Consider the following 20,576-nt stretch of genomic DNA (forward strand, 5'->3'; position numbering starts at 1 on the left):
AAAGAAGGTGGTTCCAGCTTTCTGAAGCTTTTAGATTCTTAGATACTGTGTTTGCTACATGTACATGAAAATACTACTCTTATGACTTTACTGGATTCCATATTTGGAATGATGCTTTACTTCATCTCATATTTCACTAAAACAAATGTTTAATCTACAGGTGATGAAATAATTGCTGGTCGTATCTAATCATTGTTTTATGCTGCTTAAAAAGCACGTTTCTGATATACCTAGCATGCATTTGCCAATGGGAATATACATTTCAGTTATTTCCAGGCTGTATTTTAGCTGTTGCAGTCTCTTTTGGCTTTGGTATCTTCAACCAGACTTTTTTTGTCTATCAACAAAACCAGTAGCTCAGTCATTGCACAGATTAAAGGGTGGATAAGGCAGGAGAATACTCGCATAATCACAGGCATCAGGTGTCACTAAAAATTTTTAAAACAAAGGTTCTCTTTTCCTTTCCTGAGGATACAGAAATAGTAAAAGGGTTAATTAACAGAAAGTGGGAAAGGTACAAAGAAATGCTGATGCAAAATGAAAAAACAATAGATATTGAGAGAGCAAAATAAAGTAAATAAAGAATGAAGATACAGTGGAAATGTATTTTTGTTGATTTAACTAATGTTTTATAAAATAATATAGTGAACTTTATGGAGAAAGACAGTGTAAATAGAATATTTACTGTTTATTTACCATTAATCACGATGATAGGTATTTGCTGTTTCTCTGAGAAATCCCTACAAAACAATTTTTGCCCCATCTTTTATGAAACCCTCTGCATGCACTTGCACACTGTCTTTTCATCTGTGACAGTTCTTGCTTAACATTTACATAAGCCTACTTAGAAAAAAAAAAAGGCAAGACATTCAGGATTTAGCGGTTATCAATATGCTTGTGACACTATAAGGAATTAGTGAACAATGGCACCATTGTTGAAGAAAAATACTGTATTTAAAAAAAAATTATGCTAGTCAAAATAGAGCTGTGATATTACGGCTTTTAAGATTCAGTTTAAAGTCGCTGCATCTGCAGCTCCTTAAACCAGTGTCCTTGGAAAAAAGCTGTAGATTTATATTCAATAGACAAACTAGGAATCTGGAGCTGCTTCCTTAGGACAGCCTATATTTGAACGTTTGAAGTTAACACAGGTCTGGGGAACACTTTATATAAAGAATTGCTGCTCATAACTTGTTTGGGGACTTCACAGTTGCAGAAGAATGAAAACTCAGAAGTGTACAGTGAGCTGAACATAAGTCAGAAGTGCTTGGGAGGTGGAGGAGCTATTTTGTTTGCTTGTGTACAGTTGGAAGAGATTTTCCCAAAAGATTTTGTTTTATGCATTCCTTAATTTGGTCCTTCAGAGTTCTGTATACCTGTTGCCATCTTACTATGTTGCTTTTCTATCCAGAGCTTTTAACTCATCAATTCAATCCACTTCAGCCCTCTGGGTTTATTTTTCTGGGTAATTCCAGTGCCTGTAAGATCAGCAACTCTTTATTTGAACTAAAAATCTAATGGTTGATACCAATTTAGTAGTTCCACAATAACCTTTACTCATAGTCATTTTGTAAGAATTATTTTACTGAACAGTTCACTGGCGGCAAGAACTACTGTCTGAATAGGGCTGATTATGACAGACTGTTTTTTCAACCTTGTGTTCCTGCTGTTTGTTGGAATGTTTTATATTTATTCTCAGGAACGTCCATAAGATCTCTATTATAAGAAATTTAAGAAGTAATGTCTTTCCTTTGTAGCCTTATCATTTCATTGAAATCTCTTGTATTTAAATAATAGCTGAATTCTGTTTATCATGTGCATTGCGAATAAAAAACTATTAAAAATGGTTGAAGAGAAAGTGCCAAAGGTATGATTTGGCTTGGTGAACATTTGCTGGTCACAACATGCAAACATGTATAAGCCCACTGTCAGTCCCAAAATATAGGCTGAGATTTCAGGTATGATAAAGAAAAAATCTAAAAAGAGGACATGTTTAAAATTTGTCATGGATACCTACTTTACTAGTGATGCATTATCTCCCAGAAGGGTTTGAACTGACATGAGAATGTACTTTTAAGATAACGGGGCAGGGGAAAATTTAATTTACTATCCTAATGATTCACAACCAGGGAACTGTTCCCTCTCCTTTTTCAATCAGAATGGTATTTTGTCTAAAACAAAAATGAACACCAGTCCCTGCCCCTTTGCTGTCAGTCTGGTGTTTAACGTGAGAACCTACTCAGTCAGTCATTTATATGGTTTGGTTTGACAATATCTGGCAGATAGGAAGAATGACATAGATCTTTTCTAATTGTAGTTTTCTGGAAATCATAGTTATCTGTATTTTTTTCTGGGTCTTGATAGTGCGTTGTATCTATGAAAGGGACAAAAGAAGGGCAGATAAGTGGCAGATATGCTTCGAGGCCAAAGTTGTTAAGAAGAGAGGAAAACTGTTCTTGAAAATAGTCTTGAAGAATTTAAAGGCAAAGAATTTTGTAGTACGGAGACTTTTAGCTAAAATATTGTATGTAGTTTGTTCTGAAATATTTTCATATGTAGATTGGACCTGTTGGAACGTGAATTTGAGAGGGCTACTCTACTAGAGAGAGTTTTCTTAGATGCTCAGTGTGTGCTTGATTATTCACGTGGAAATCAGTTATCAGCCCTGTGCAAGATGTGCTTAGGAGAACTTAAATAAGCAAAAGTCAAACCATAGGTTAGCAAGTGAGCTAATCTGGCAGGCTGTGCTAGAAATAAGTGTTATACTTTAAGAAATTAATGGTAGATCATTTCATTTGTCAAAGTGTTGGTCTTTTGAAACTATGGCATGAAACTGCAACTTACTATGAAGTCTGGTTTCTAAGGGACTGCAAAGAAACTGCCAAAAATACTTGGCAAACCATAAAATTATAGAAAAATGCATTTTCATGGGCACTTAAAAGTGTTTGTCAATTTAGGTTGAATTTATCAGATAATATTGCCCCTTTTGACTTCATTTTTCAAAGTGAAATAATTTGAATTTTTTTGTTTGAGTTCTTACCTGAATATTATATAAAATAATGTATGGATATGTTAAATAAACTGAAACTTAGAAGAAGTCATTCTAGGTTAAAAGAATTTTTAGAAAATGTTGTCTTTTTTGGTATAAAAGTGAAATTGAGTGACAGTCCTAACTTAAAAAGGAAGACTCTTTTTGATAATCCCATTTACCATTCTGTGTTTTCCCCAGTAGACAAAGTAAGTCTGGAATATTTTCTAATGATAACCAAAAATGTCGGAAAAGGAGAATTATACGGACAGAGAGAAATTTAAGTTGACAGTAAAAATATTGACAGTTAACCTATTTTTATTCAGCCATGCCCTAATACAAAAGCCAGACTGAAATGTCTTGCATGAGTTCCAGTTCATTAAGCAAATGTGACACTCTATTTTCTAGCTATTTCAATACTGAGAGAGGTGAAGTGGTGGAATAGCAATATAAATGAACATACTTCTCAATATACTGATAACTGAAGGCCAAGTATAAAAAAGAAAGTAATAACAAGATATTTCAAGATTTGGTTAGTGTCCTTTCCTGCCCCCAAACAAAAAGCAGAATCCTTTTGTTGTATCTAAATTTTGAGTTTATAACTTTGTGGATGGAATATATCATCTCTGAAAGTTAATTATAATAAGAAATGCCACTACAGTATTTAAAACTAATTATGATCATAACAGTTCTTCATTTATTATTTTAATTGAAAAAATAATCTGTAGCTTTGTTAGTGTTTGCTGGTAGTCAACATTTTCTTTTAGCTGGTATTTTTAATTAGCAGTTTATATATTTGAATTCAATTTAGAGTTTAGCAGACTAACTGCTTGAGACCACAAAGAAGCTGGTTTGTTTGGCTTTTTTGGAAGAATTTTTCTCTCAACTCCAATTTCTATCTACAAAATAAATCTAAGAAGCAATCATATTTTCTAACAAGATATTCTCTAGAGGTCTCCACGCTTCCTAAATGAGACAGTATATCAAATATAGCTTTTAATTGAGGTCATCACTTTGAGTAACATTGCTATTTTAAAAGAAGATCAAAGCATAAAAGAGTATTATAATGAATATTTAGTCATCACTTAGAAACAGAAGAATTAATGATACCAATTTAAATATATATTCTGATAGCATGACTGGCATAAAAAAATAAGTGTGATCTGAACACTGCCAATTTTGCTTTAGCAAATTAGTTAAGTAGCTTGCATTTGTAGTATTTCACACCTTAAAAGTCTTAATATGCATTGCTGAATATATTTCATCACTGTTTGCTAATTAATGTTCCGTGAAAGTACAGCTGCTAATTTTTCATGGATGACATGGCTCATTTTAAAGTGATAACAGTTGCATCTGTAGTAGTGTTACAATTCAGTTCATAAATTATGGTCATACGTTTCTACAGTTACTGTTTTGTGGGAGTGGAAACATTTGAAAAATCTGTATTTGCCAACAACTCGCACCAAGTAATATTTTAACAAAATATATAAACACACATGCCCACCCCCACACTCTCAGTGCTAACGCTTAGACTTTGGTGCTGTTAAATTCTAAATATTGCAAGAGGGGAATATTTTCTTGTGTAACATGACAAAGGAAGTCTCTTCCGGAGTTATCCTTGGTGATTAGTTCTGAAAGTAAAAGAACTGGACTGCAGCAATATTGTGAAGCACTCCAGGGAAAAGTAATCCTCTGAGAAGAATTAATACACACTATCAGGATATCTCTAGTGGAGATCAGATTAAGCTATTAATGCTTTGCTTATGGTACTTGAGACAGTTGTATATTCAGATTGCTCACTGGAATTTGGTCACTGTCAGTAGAATTTTAGCAAATGGGTCTCTTATTTTCTAGATCCTGTCACAAGTTGATAATCCTATTTAATCCTATTTAACACAAGCCTTGTGCAGGTTCACGATCACTGGGCTATTTGTTCTGTTCCAATATGATTCCAATTTATCAAACCTGTTAGAAGTTTCCCGATCTCGCCAGTTCTTGATATCTTTCAATGATCTACAGATGAATTAAAAAAAAATTACAGTTCAATCAAGTTAATCAAAGAATGCCCATCTTCTTTTACTCATTAAAGCATTTATTTTGCTCTAGAAATCATATGAACAAAACTTTTCCAATTCCTAAATGTTTATACCGGGGCCTATAAAACAACAGAATCTGAAGTATTATTTTCCTTCTTTTTACATTGTGAGTGATTTTCAACTATAACGTTATAGCAGTGAGCTTTATTTTAATAGTTCTAAGTTCTTTTTTGGTGAAACTAATGTGATTGTGAGGTAAGCTTTGTGCCTGTCCCAGAAACCTCAGACTTTGATTTTCAAGGTAGTGATTCATTACATCTATTATCAAATAGGTAATAATAAGTCCCCTTAAATCATGATCATAAGTAGCAGGCAAGTTACTACAGAATTTCGGTGCATGAGGTTCAGTTCTATGGTGTTTTTATACATAACAGCTGGCACTCAAATAGGAAATGTTTTCTATTGAATGGTATATGAAAGATGTCCATTTTGATTTGTTTTTGAAAACAAATAGTAGTTGAAAATTTTATTGGGAGAGGAGTGAGGTGCTTTCTCTAGTAGTGCCCACTTTTGATCTGATTTTCAAATTAAAAATGCCACTTTCTTTAATTCTTGTGTTCAGGTCACATGAGATGACCGCTGAGTATGTTGTTTTTGTGGAGAATGGAAGGTACTACAACTGTTTGTTAACTGGACATCTTGCGTACCTCAGTTTTATCTGTTTGATAGTCTGTTACTTTATGCAAAAAGGTATTTATACAAAAAGAGGAGCCATTAGAAAAAGCATACAGGAAATGGCACCATAATAGAGATTTACCACAGTAAATCCACCTATGAGGAACTTGAGCTAATAGTGTCTTGGTAAAGACTGGAAATTACCTTTTCCAGAAATTATGGAAGTTGTTTAATCTGTTTTGCTTATGCTAGAGTCAGATACCAAAATTTACAACTTGAAAGTACCCCTTTGGGAAGAAGCATTGCATAGTCCACAGGAGCTATCTTCTCAAGATTAGATATAGAGGGGGTCTTAGGTGTTTACTCCGATGTGATGAAAGTTAGAAATATTTTATCACAGGTAATTTTCAGTGGGACATATACCTTAAATGACTTGCAAGGTTATATAAGGAGTTGGTTCTGAATAGATGCTTGCTGGTTTTAGTGTGGAAAATGTCTACAAATGGTGCATATTAGCATTAGCTTGAAGTTATTGGTTGGTATTTCCATATATTTTTCCATACTGAAGCCTACTAATGGCCATAAAGCACAACCCACAGACACAGTAAGCTCTGTGCCTGCTCAAACGGACAAAGCAGATAAAACTTAAGGCAGCCTTTTAAAGTTTTACATTGCATTTCACTTTACTATGTATTAAAATGGAGATTCTTTGATAAAGTTGAATATGTATTTTTCTTTGTAGATACTTAATATTTCTTTTTCCTGCTCTGATAGATGCTTGTGACTACTCCAGAGAAGTGGGATGTAGTGACAAGAAAAAGTGTTGGTGATGTAGCCCTCTCTCAACTGGTAAAACTCTTGATTCTTGATGAAGTTCATCTGTTGCATGAAGACAGAGGACCAGTACTTGAAAGTATAGTAGCACGTACCTTACGTCAGGTAAGAGCAAAAAAATCTTCAAAACAATATTATTTTATTCAAAAATAGGTATGTGTCAGTGTAAAAGGGGATATATATAGACAATTAAATCAAAATGCTTAGGCAGCTTTCAATTTATTTTATATGTATTCTGTACTACGAATGAAGAAAGAATTTTGTCTTCAATCTTTTCTTCCTTATTACATCGAGTGTCAAATTCCTAGGATGCATATTTTATTTCAGAGATAGTTATTTATTTAATATTTATTTACTTAATATTCATTTATTTACTCTCTAAGTAACAGTAGATTAGGGTATTTTTAAACTAATAATCATGTAAATGTTTTTACATAACCAAAATTGAAAGTATTTTCTTAGCAGGAACATTGATTTTTATCAGCAGTTTTCCTAGAAGAAAATTTTCTTTGAATGAAAAATTGTGTCTAGGATCTAGGTAAAACTTTCAGCACTGCTAGTAAAATGTAGTATGTGATTTGTACTGTAGCATAACTACTTGTCTATTTTTCCCCCAGACTTTAATGGTACTTTCTAAACACCAAGATTTCAAATGCTAAAATCAGAAGTAAAAGGATGAATGCATTTTTTTTTCTTAAGTCTTCTGAACCCCTCTTTTGCATTAGTTCACAGTTAGGCAATAAATATTATTTGGAGTCAATGGTGAGACTTGCATTCACAATAGTGGAATGTGGAATTTAGAGAGATGTGAATAAAAAGGGTAGAATTGGGATACATGAATGGTAAAATCAATTACCTGGTTTGTATCCTGGTGTAAGACATCAGAGCTATCGACTATTCTTTCCTGATCTGTGATGGAGGTTTACTTGAATTCGGAAAGTTATTAGACGAGTAATTCAAAGAAAAATCTATTACAGATTATTTATAGTCCCTGAATCAGACTGATGAGAGCTGAAATAGCTGGGGGCTAGTCTGGAAAGTATCATTGCACCTTTCCCTGTTCTTATACCCTCCAGAAAACATCCACTATTGGCTACTGTGGAGACAGTATATTGGAGTAGTTGGATTTTCAGTCTGACCTGGAACGATCATTTTCTTGTATCCCTGCCAGAACAGAACTATGATAAATTCCTTTCAGTACTACATCAATCTTTTTTAATAAATCATTAATAGCTACTCTGATAATGCTGTGTACCTGTAGCTTCTTCTGAGACATTGTCATGATTCTTGCTTAGGTCAGGATGTATAACATGTACTGCTTTTCACATTTCATTTCAAGGGCTTGTTACCTTGTCTTATAAGAAAATAAAACTTCTCTTTTGGGAGACTGTGTGAAATTTGTTTTGCTTAGATGGCAGAGAGATAAAAAAAAAAAAGCCATTTAATTCTTCTTCTTTTTTTTTTTTAAAGAATTGTTGTTCATCTAGCAGCTTGGGCCTAGTGTGGTCCTCTTGGACCGCTGTGCCAGAAAAGAATATCTGGATTCATATGTTGCACAAATACACTCTCGAAACGGGAAAATCTTGCATCAGAAGACCTGTCCTAATTTGCACCTCAAAATACTCAAATTATGACAGAAACTGTACTTTCCCCAAGTTGAACACTGAGTCAGACCACTTACTTTAAGCATTTAACATGTTGATTTTAACCTGTGGCATTTTTTTTAGAAACAGGTGTTTTTTTAAATCTGTAAGGAGCATATGTAGTAGGATTGCTGACAGTCTTACTCATAGCAGAAAAAGCAGCATATTTGTGCATGTTTGCACTTTTAAAATTTTAGAGAATGTTTTTGCAAGTGATTTAAATTGACTTTGCTAAACATTTTAGTGGAAAAGTTGCTTTGAGGTCTGTTATAGAGCATAGGTATAACATCAAACAATTTCTTTGAAACTAATTTATCTTTGATGTTTAAAGTTTTAGAGCAAAACACGGATGTAAAACCAAAATGCTTAAACTTTTTAATCAAAATTTCCACAGTTCTGTAATATCTACTAAGCTTATTAGTTCGAAAGGAAAAATGAACTGCTTTTAGAGTACATTGAATTCTTTTGTCATAATTATTCAGAGATGTTGATAGCTTCTTTGTTTCTTTTATGGGTAGCTTTTTCACAAAAACTATACTGAGTGTTCTGCTTGTTACTAGTTGAACACTAGGAATGATGTGATTTTTTTTTTTGATAACCTTCTCTGAACTGTGTGAATCATAAGTTATATATATGAAAATCTGTAGCAAAAGACTTTTCAGATTTTGGGTGGCTGGAGCTCCTGTCTTAAGGATGCTTTCCACAGTCTTTTTTTTATATTACTGTTTTAAATCAGACTGAATCAGATTGGCCAAGTTGCTAGATAAATAATGGGTGTGTAGCTGTGTTTCTGGTGATGATTCCTAAGCCTGTTGAATGGATTCAGATGGAACTGCCTGTGTTTCAGTTTGTGCCCGTTGCCTCGCGTCCTATCGCTGGGCACCACTGAAAAGAGTCTGGCTCCATCCTCTCGACACCCTCCCTTCAGATACTTGTACACATTGATAAGATCTCCTCTCAGCCTTCTCTTCTCCAGGCTGAACAGGCCCAGCTCTCTCAGTCTTTCCTCATAAGAGAGACGCTCCAGTCCCCTAATCAGCTTTGTAGCCCTTCGCTGGACTCCCTCCAGTAGTGCCACATGCCTCTTGTACTGGGGAGCCCAGAACTGGACACAGTACTCCAGATGTGGCCTCACCAGGGCTGAGTAGAGGGGGAGAATCACCTCCCTCCACCTGCTGGCAACACTCTTCCTGTTGCAGCCCAGGAGACCATTGGCCTTCTTGGCCACAGGGGCACATTGCTGCCTCATGTTCAACTTGGTGTCCACCAGGAATCCCAGGTCCTTCTCCGCAGAGCTGCTTTCCAGCAGGTCAGCCCCCAACCTGTACTGGTGCATGGGGTTATTTCTCCCTAGGTGCAGGACCCTGCACTTGCCTTTGTTGAACTTCATGAGGTTCCTCTCCACTCACCTCTCCAGCCTGTCTAGGTCCCTCTGGTGTATCAGCCGCTTCTCCCAGTTTTGTATCATCAGCAAACTTGCTGAGGGTGCACTCTGTCCCTTCATCCAGGCCCTTGATGAATAAGTTGAACAGGATTGGACCCAGTGTTGACCCCTGGGGGACACCCCTAGTTACTGGAACTCAGCAGCTGAATTGCTGCAAACTGCACACAGTCTGCTTGGATCCAGTGATACTTTTCTGGCACCTGGCAAATCAAGTGCTAGTTCCCACTGAGTTTCAAAAATATTTGCTGATACTAAGAGTCTTTATGTTTCATTCCAAATTTTGGAGTGTGGTGGCTGGATCTAGTACACACAGACTTTTCTACCTGTTCTTTACAAGTGTGACTCACTGTCTACTTCCATGCTTTTTCCATTTCTAATCATTGTCTTGGTCTTCTTTTTCCCCGGCAATTCTACTTTTTCTCTTCTGAGTTTTCTTTCCTAATGTTCTTTCTTCATGACACAGTGCTCAAGAAGTTTTCTCCGTTTTTTCTCTCAGCTGTAATGTAAAAAACTTGCTCTGGATGCATTTCAGTATCTCTAGTTCCTTATTATCTTCACCTCTTTTTCGTCTGTCCCTTTGTTTCCCCATTTTCCCTCCTTAATGGAAATCAGAAGCAAAAAAATCAGAGGTTTCCCACCCAAAACCAAATGCCTAATCCTTCTGTATTTGGGCATATTATCTCATTCTTGATTAAGAAAAATTGCATCCAAAAAAAGGCTGATAGCTATTGACTTAAGAGCAGCTGATTCTGTCATAGGAAAGATTCATCTAGCTCCTTATCTCGTCCCTAACTGTATCCAGCTGTAGTTCATCCATGTGTCTTTTGGGACTGGAATGCTTTCTTTAAGACATCAGTAAATAGTGACATTGGCATTTCATTTGATTCTTCATTTTTTAGCTGAGTGACTGCTGTTAGTTTTTTATACCTTTGAGGTTCCTTATATACACTGATCAAGTCATTTCTCAGCCTTCTCTGTTATAGGATAAACCAAACAAGTTTACTGGAGCCTTGTACAATAATTTATTTTTAGTTTCCAATTATAGTGGATTACTTTTTTCTCTGAAATGTCTCATATTTGCCAATTGTTCTTTTAAAAGATGACAACAATATTGGGTATAGAACTTCTGTGATGTTTTTTGTTGTGGCATATACACAGGTAAAACATCTTCCTCCCACTACTAAGTTTCCTCTTTGTCTCTCTTTTCTCATGTACTTTATTTGCTAACACGTCATCTTGGGAGCTTACATTCATACGCTTTTTTATTAAGTCCTCAAACAAACTTTTTTAATAGTTGCTCTAGGATTCACTTCTAGCTACAAGAACGTTCCCTGAAAATAGTGTCTCATTTTGCAGCTGTGGCCTGTTTCAGAATGAACTAAATTAAAAGAAATTTCATTTGAATGGGACTAGCAAGTTAGACTTATCAATATGGCTGATGCACACACCAGTTATATTAATTCTGCCAATCACCTGCTCTTCTTGTCACTAGTTAGTTTTTATTTGCTGCTTATCATGGATAAAATTATTGAATAGTCAGGCTCAGAATGCAGTTAGATACATCCCTATTTAATTGTTATTTCTCAACAAGACATTCTTTTTAAAAGCTGTCAGTTCATCAGTTTGCAATAAATTTAATATACATTTTATTGTTATTGTATGATGTTGTTTTTAAATAGTATATTGTGCAGCACTAAGTGAAATGCCTTAAATGCCTCTACCCTTGTTATCTTTATCAGGCAACCTTGTAGTTGTGTAAAAAATGAAGTCCTATTTTTTTAAACAAACCTGCACTTGTTTTGAAATTGTTATGTAGCAGATATTTGAATGAATCTTACAGAAACTTTTCTATTACTTTCCTTGGAAGTGATGTCAGGCAGTCATCCTGCATGTCATTTTTTATTATTGGCATTTGAAAATTTTTCTGTTTTCCTGGTGAATTCCTGGAGTTTAAAAGGTAATCTTGATTGTCATATTTTATGCTCTTTGAGAATACAGGAACACAAACTGATTTATAGAAGAGTTCATACTTTTTGTTTCTCAATTTTGGAATAAAATAGTAAGCATAGCTTGAAAAGGCATTTTGTCATTCAACAAAAACTGTCATGGCACTGTGCAGGGTGTAGAAATGTCTTTAAAAGGTATATTCAAATCATTGTTTCTTAAAGCAAAGTGTTGTATACTTAGTATTTTGGCTGAGGTAAAATAATACGGCTCTCTGCATGGTTACTTCTCTTCAGTGCTTCTAGATTTTTGAATATATTCTAAATGGAGGACTGAGATCACAGTATTTTCAGGGTTCATTGGTAGCAGAGTAAGACTCATTTATAAAATTACTTAACTAGATGGTTGCCTAGTAACAAATGCATTCTGTGCTCAGAGTTGTAGATAACGTCCTATATAGAATCTTCAGAACAGTATTAGTAATTGCATTTTTAGTGTGTACATTTGATTCTGCAGTTTTAACGTTCTTATTTTTCTTGGTTTTTCCATTTTTGTTCCTAAAACTAGGAAGTTATCACTGATGTGGACTGATCGACAACTTCTTAGTAGTTTCATTAGACACTAAACAAGACAACAGTAAAGAGTAAACACTGGTCAAATATCTGTGCAAACTACCTTCTTAGTCATTTTGAAACACCTCTAATTCTTTTGTCTGAAATTTCCTATAAAAATTCCTGCCTTTTTTTTTCCCCATGGATAATGTGAAAATCATAGATCTTGTAAGAGGCTGAGACTTGAAGATAGTCTGTCTTCAGAGTAACTAATACTTAATGTGAATCCCAGTTTGCAGTACCTGGTTCTTGCCAGTGCTGAGCTAAGAATTCAGGAACTGAAGTTAAGCAATCTTGCACATCTGGTCCAACAGCTAAGAATTGCTTGTGTTTAATTTTCTGTGCATCTTCAGTGAATGTCTGAAGGGCATACAGACTTGCTATGGACAGTGTACTGAAGTGATCCTCGGTCGTCTGAATATCAGATTAATTTCTAACCAGTGGACTGTTCTTAAAAGATTAAAATGTGTAAACTTGTCTGTCACTTAATTCTGTGACTGAGCTGAACAGTCAGGGATGTGCTTTCCAGCTTGATTGTAATTCATTCTGTGAATGTGATGTTTTAATACATGGAAATGGACGATTGCCAAGATCACAAAGTTCAGGAAAAACTTTAGAAGTCAGATAAAAGAGTATTTCTATGCGTACTCTCTATTCTCTCAAGTGGTGGCTGTAATGTAATAACATGATGTGCAAGTCTTAAAACCTGTTAGGAAGAAAATGATCCTGCTGTGATCAATTTACAGTCCAAAGAGGCATTTCCCATACCTGATCCTTTATCTCTCACAGTGTAAATGCAGCTGATACTCGAGTGTGGAAATCGGTATGGAATAGCTATCTTCTGTTTGCTTTTTCTGTATATGTAGAATTTCATGGTTTGATAACAGCATTCAGCAAGCGTGTGTAGTGAACATGCTGTCAGTTCTCCACGTGCCTCTATGAATGCTTCTGAATTAGATATACTAATTAGGTATGTCAATTAAATATAGTTATGGCAATTTTACTTCCAGCGTAATACAAAATCAATAAAATATAGTAAAGCTTTCAAAGAATACGGTGTGCAAACACTCTGACAGTTCAGTTTTCCAAAGGAAGCCCTGCAAATTCCAAATGGTGCTTACTTTTTTTTTCCTGAAATAATTTAACACATTGGAAGATTAAAAGGTTTGAAATTGTGCCAGTAGAGAAGAAAATGCGCTTAGCTGAATGCCACCAGCCAGTGACAGGGAGCGTGAACAGAACTTTGTCATCCAAAAGGTCATTTCAGTAATTTTTACTGCAATTTCAGCAGAAGCCTGTGTGTTCACAATATCATGTATATTAAGGCACAATCCCTGACTGAGACTTCTAGAACCAAACAATAAGTGATCTAGCACATTTAAAATATTAATGTTTGATTGGACTATGTTTACAAAGGGCATCTGCACACCTTCAAGACTTACTTTTCTGAAGCATCTGTGAGCAAAATACATGCTAACATTTGCTATTATAAGGAAAGTCAGAAAAGTACTCAAAAACATATTCAGCTTAGAACTCTGAATTCTAAAAATCTATTTAATTCTAAAAAAACCACTATGAAAACTAAAGTCTTTGTAGTGCTTGGACAGCTAAATAGTAGATAAATAATTGAAACAATTATAATCACAGAGAAAAAAGCAAAAATGACAAAAATAAATCATGTTATGGTTGAGTTAATTTTGTTTTTGTGACTTTTAACTTTAGGAGAGTTTTGGTCACTGTTTATATTTTGACTTGTTATATAATTAAAAGAATAAACAAACCTCATTCTATGTATGCTCATGATCATATGCAGACACAAGGAGTTTCAGTTTACAGTTTGAATGTGATGTGAGCATAAAATTATTGGATACTCTTATGATAGTTTATCTTTTAGGATAAGCATACCTTTTCTGCTTCTTGATTTCTTTATGTTAATTTTTATTATTTTATGAAAGTGATATAAGTTTAATATTGTACATTAGTGATGTAAAGGTAGATGGTGAGCAAATAAATATTTTCAGGAAGGCCTTGAACGAAGTTAAATGAAAGTCTTTGGAATGGTTTAGAGGATTTCCAGATTACTTTTATTGGACTCTGGAGCACTTAGTTATATTCTTGATTTTAATAAATCCTCTGTGACCATTTTCTGAATCTCTTTGGAGTCTAACAGTACTGCTTCCATTTGAGAGCCATATAAGAAATATTTACCGAGGGGAATTTCATATAGAAGGTAGGGATCAATGAGGCAAGATTTTTTTGTTTTGAGCAAAATGTCCTGTTAGTTTTTCATTCCAAATATTTAAATGCTTACAGCTCAGTCAAGCTGTGGCTTCTGAGATGCTTTTGACAAATCTTTTTGATTTCTAATGTAATATCACTTCAACAGCAACTTCTTCTACCTGTTTGCAATAAGCGTTCTAGGTTTGTTTCAGGCATATGTGGCAGTGATCATCTACAGCAGTTAATAAAGGCTACCTAACAACTTTAATAATAAAGATGTCAACTTACCTATCCTAACCTTGAAAAAGGCTCATAGGTTTTCACCAAACACTGTGAAGCCAATGACATTGGTTGTTCAGGCTCCTTCTCCACTATATTTACATTAAACACTATTGGGAATAAAAAGCTCAGAAAAGTAGCTAAGGAAGATACTAAGAAATTGCTGCAAATGGAAACCTGTTATGTGTTGGTGGAGAGTTTGTAGAAAAGGAGCACCAAATTTCATTTTGAATATTCTGTACTTACAGTTTTAAATCAGCTTATTAATAGTCCTTTTATTAATGTTTTATTAATCTTCATATTTAAATAGAATAAAATGCATTATTACCTGAGGGGTTCTTTTAGCACACTGACTTGATTTTTGTGCTTTAATACAAATAGAAAAATAATTGTCCAAATAATTTGTAAATTTTAGATTTATTGGCATTATATACATACACATATGTACCAATATAATACAAAGTATCCAAATAATAGAAATATTTTGTTAAAATTTGTCATGCATATCAATAGTTTTAATTGCTGTTGCTTGTATTAACGACCTGCTGGCATTTTTGTGTAGAGTTCAGAGTTTTCATCATCTCCTAACTAGAGGGCCAATAGACTTAGCACCTGCCAGATCAATAATATTAGAAAGTTCCTTTTGGAAGAGTTTTGAAAGTGAAGTCTTTCTGTAACTGGTTTTTAGACATGATTTATATTTTGAAATAAAACTTTGAGCACACAGCTTGCAGCTAGCTTCTGTGAAATTTCATAATTCCATGGTTATTAAGCGGAGTTCTTGTTAATTATTTAAATTCTTAAAATGATTTCTCACCTTTGTTTTGATGGAATCAAGCACACTTTGAAACTAGTATCTTCTGTTTTCAGACTTTTAGGAGATTTTTTAAAAGTTGTTATTAAATTTAGCAAAATCAAATGTTTTATAAATTGGAGCTCAATGACACTTTCAGCTTGTTTAGGTGATTGTGAGCAAACTATAAAATAAATATATCAGCAGATGGTTACTGTTCTTACACATTCAAGTTAAAAAAGTTTACATAAATTAATAAAAGTGTTATTTTAAATAAGATATAAATTTTATTCATCTATTAATAGTAAAAGGGATTAAAATATTAAAAAATAAAAATAAAAAACCTCCTCAAAGCTATATGGTGTAGGTTGACTATAGTCCATAGGTTGTCAGGTAATCCAGCTATAAAGAGACATATGAGAAATGATATTGCATTTAGAAATGTTTATTTGTTAACATGCTTATCCGCAGTCTCAGTGTTGGATGATGATTTTGTTCCCTGCAAATGGAAGACTTTTGAAAATGAAATCCCTTGTGTCCCAGTCATCTCAGAATTTGAGTTTAAATATAAGACTTTGTTATACATGAGCTTTTTTTTTTTTTTCCCCCCCAGATCCGCTCTTTATATAGGTGCTGAAGGGTCAATCAGTTAGGAGGTTTTCTGTGTTGTTTAGTTGGTTGTGTGCACAGTTTAATCATCCAGATTTTTGCTGATATGTCTATTATCAAGCCACTTAGGGGTTCACTTTGCTTCACATATAAGGACTTGGCGGGGGGGAGTTTGAGGGTTTCTTTCTTAATATTTGGATGCTTCTTATTCACCAGGTCTTTATTAAGGGATAGTCTCTTTTATATTCATTGAGAATGTTCTTCATGTGCTTTTTATCGTCTTTTTTGAAAACCTTTCAGGACCTGCCCAGGTGGAAGAACATAACCCTTATGAGATATTCACATATTTGAGACAAATTGAGAACCTGGTATATGACTTCATTTATACTGGACAGAATGCCTTTTGATGAACATTACTGCGAACTTTGTTTCTAAATGACACTAATAAAGTTGTGAGCCAGACTACACTGGTACTCCCTTCAGTAGCTATTAATAGTCTAAAAGAATATGGGAAAACTCTTGTGTGTTTTCCTGGTTCAAATCTGCTTTGGTTGGTTTGGTGGTTTTTGAAAGAAACACAAGTAACATGCAAACTGGAACGCAGCGTTGCATTATACCAAACACCATTTCTACCCCTTATCCCATGGGAAGTCATGTAATGCAAACTTTTTGTGCATATGAAAAAAATGCTAAAAAAAAATGTCTATTACAGTGCAGCTTCTTTGTATTTAAATATCTTCAAGTTTGCAGAAGTACTGATACATACCGGAGAAGTACAGGCAGTGAAATACTAGAATAGATTGCCTAGAAGAGTTGTGGAAAGGTCTAAAAAAAAGCCAAGACTGAGGAATGACACAAATTACCCTGTTCTTTTTTTCAGACCTGTGGTGTGAATTCAAAGAAGGAGCAAATGATACTAAATTATCTTTTCTAGTTTGCCTATAAATTGGTCTATACCTTCTTAACAAAGCTAATTTTACTGCTATTGCTCCTCCATGTCAGTTCATGACTGTTAACTTTTTGGAGGGCAAACATACAATGAAACATCAAGGTGAATAAGCAAGTTTTAATGGAAATGCAGTGCTTCGATTTCTTCAATGCAGGATAATCACTAGCTCTATTGTTCACCTTTTGTATAAAGTATTAATTGCTTCTTTCATGTTATTATTTTGTAAGGGATGTTAACAACTCTTATAATGCTTGATTTCTTGATTTATAACACTTGCATCACCTACAGGTTTTTTTATTTTGTTTTGTTTTTAAATAGGTTGAATCTACACAAAGTATGATTAGGATATTGGGCCTTTCAGCTACATTACCTAACTATCTTGATGTTGCTACATTTCTGCATGTGAATCCCTGCATTGGACTATTCTACTTTGATGGCCGTTTTCGACCAGTACCACTGGGGCAAACATTTATAGGAATTAAGACAACCAATAAGGTAAAGAACCATGAATGCTAAAGAAGAGGTTGCTGTTTGTTTTGCTCATGCTTTGCCTATGTAATTTGTAAATGTGTAGGGACTACTGGTTTATTATTATGCTACAGGTGCTTTATGAAACATTTTATTCTGTAAAAAGATGCATGGTTTTGAAAGGCACTTTAAGAATCCTGCTTCATCACTCTAAGATGGATCTTACAATTGTTGTTGTAGTTAGACACCATTATATGCTTTGCATTTTCTCCGCTTAGCTAGTAAAAGTTTTTCTTGATTAAGGAGAAATCATCACCCTCAGCCACAGAGTCACTTCAGAAGCTGATTCTTCTGCCTTTCTCATTTCAGTTTTCCACTTTGCTAGAAGCAATGGTGCTCCTTGTTTGACTGTTCGGATACCTGAGAAATAATCACTAGACAGTTATAGGAAAAATACTAATTTATGAAATCTGGATATATATGTTAGTAGTATGACACGTGTTAATTTAACACTAGTGGGATGTGATTATTGGTCAAAACCTTAGTATAATAAGCATTAACTATGAAATGTGCACATTTGATAGAAAATACATTAAAGTAGTAGCTAAATGAGCTGCTTTATTCTTTGTCTCTTACTCATTTGGGGAAGCATCAAGGCTATGCAGATATAATATTCTTATAAAAAATCATAAGTCAATTAAGTGCAGTGCCACTTGACACTTAAATTATAATCCTTCCATTAAATACAGGCAATTAATATAAACACCTTTCCATTAATTGGTTTGCAAAGATTTCCTATGCGTCTCACAAGCTGATAATTAAGGCTAAGTAACTTAGGGGTAGGTATAATATTTTATAGCTCAACTTTTAGAAAATCTAATTCTGCTATGATTCTGTTTTAATAGAAAGCAAAACATTTTCAATCAAAAGTTAATTTCATAGCTTAAACAATATTAGGATTTTTTTTCATTTTTGTAAAAATGAACATTGACTTTCTTACTAGGTGCTTTAAATAGTTCACTCCATCTGCAGTGTAGGAAAGAAACTTATTTTATAACTGTAGGGAGCCATTTCAAGTCTATACACACAAGAATAGTTTACCATATGGTACTTAGTATGCTTTGCATATTTTAACCTTCATTAATTGTTTCAAGTACCTTCACTATTATTTGCTGGTGCTTTTCTTTGATCATTTCCTAATACTTGATTTGAATATTTAGTTTTATCATATAATAATAAAAAAGGAAAGTCTGCATTTCTTCATAGTATCTTTAGAATGTGTGTGTAATTTCAAAATCAAAATATACGAATTATCCTGTAAAGTTTTAAATGATAAAAGACGGTAAGTTTTCTTTAAAAAAAAAGGGGGGGGGCAGGGAGGAGATATTAGCAGATGGTAGTTATTCTGAAATATGAGTGCCTGGCAGACAAGTAAAATGCCTTTGGTAATACTCCAGGCCAAGAGTTCGGCATTTTGCTCTTCAGAAGAATGTCATTCTAGATTTTATAGGGTAAAAGACATTTTAGAGTCAACTTAATATACTTTATAGCAATTGAAAAGTCCAAGTGTTAAGCTTCTGTTCTGTTCAGGATAATACTAATATTGAACCTGCCAAGTGATTGCCAGTATCAATATCCTCCTAGTCCCTCCAAGAGGAGGAAAGCATTATAAGAACCCATAGAATCAAAAGCAGTTTTTGCAGAACATAAACGAATGCAATTGATGTATCATTGATGTATCTATATCCACTTTGACTAATCTCAAGGAGAGATGAGGCTGTTCGGTACTTCAGGTAGATGCTTTGTCACAGCTTTCTGACTTGTTTCACCTGAAAAATCTCCCCCAAAATTGGGGACAAATTGCTGATTTGCCAGATCATATGCAAACTGCAGGCAAGCCTTCTTCAAAGACAAGAACAGCATCCACCAAACTGTCACTATTCTAGCTATTACAGATGGGCTCAGCATTTTTTCACAGGCTTTTACCATACAGAAATTGTATATGATGTTTCCAAAATACTTCTGCTCCGAATGGAAGCAGTTGATGCTGAACTTAGGCATATTTATCCTTTTTAGTTCTGGATTCTGCTAAAAAGATTGCCTATCACAGTCTGGGAGCATAATAGGGCACCTGCTTCATTCCAGTTCAGAAGAGTTTCCAAATTTGTCTCTCAGCTGCTGCTGGCATCTAGATGGAAGTCTGCTTCTCCATAGTAGTGTTGGCAGCTGGAAGAGTCACAATTAGCCTTGCAAAGTAGAGGTGGGGGAGTTCTTGCCTTGGGCTCTAAGATTTCTCACTGTTGTTCTGCTAAAAGTACTCAGCCTAATACCGATTTTAGTTTGATTTATCACATATTGAGATGTATTCAGATAGGTACATGATATTTAAATTAGCTTGAAGTAGCTATACAGATATGTGAAAGTCATGATGCATTAAAGAAATTGAAAAAACCCCCACCTTTTTAGAGTTGCTTGCAGAAAACCTTTTTTTTTTTAATTTAGCGTCTTATTTAGCCATGATCAGAAACTGTATACATGATACCTTTCACTGTTTCCTGTGCATGACTCAACTACACAGAAACTTCTGTTTTCTGTGACAAAAAATCTGAGAATCAGTTATTGACTGAACATCTATTTCTGAAATATAAAAGCTGCTTTTATAGTACCAAATAAAAAGAATTATTTGAAGTTAAGATAAGATCATGTGTTTAATGCATACTCCATTAATATCCAGTAGAAGTCCAGTTCTTTAATATGGAATAGATAAAGAATAGAATTGGGTTGTCTTTCTTATGATAATTTAAAAAAAGCAACCATATCATTTAATAACCTTTATAACCACTGCTCTGTCTTGTATTTTGTCTACTTATTTTCATGATCTTTTTAAATTATTGTTAGTTGGAATAACAACACAATATTGTTAGGAACGGGAATCAGTATATTGGAAAGTTAATGGCATAATTCTCTTACTTGAGAAATAATGACTAAATATTACTTAATAAATACTGAAATACATAATACTTGATTACAGGAATGAGTTTGT

At 34.3% G+C, this 20,576-nt stretch overlaps 1 protein-coding gene across 2 annotated transcripts in view; it reads left to right on the forward strand.

The window, feature by feature from the left end:
• The window catches only part of ASCC3 (activating signal cointegrator 1 complex subunit 3), a 287,290-nt gene that overhangs the window by 94,491 nt on the left and 172,223 nt on the right, over nt 1-20,576 (forward strand). For both annotated transcript variants that reach the window (XM_067293927.1, XM_067293928.1), the window contains exons 11-12: nt 6,514-6,678; nt 17,384-17,560. In XM_067293927.1, coding sequence (XP_067150028.1) covers nt 6,514-6,678; nt 17,384-17,560 — 342 coding nt within the window. The remainder of the gene's footprint in view (nt 1-6,513; nt 6,679-17,383; nt 17,561-20,576) is intronic.

This window comes from Apteryx mantelli, chromosome 3 (assembly GCF_036417845.1).
Source record: "Apteryx mantelli isolate bAptMan1 chromosome 3, bAptMan1.hap1, whole genome shotgun sequence".
Lineage (NCBI taxonomy): Eukaryota > Metazoa > Chordata > Aves > Apterygiformes > Apterygidae > Apteryx > Apteryx mantelli.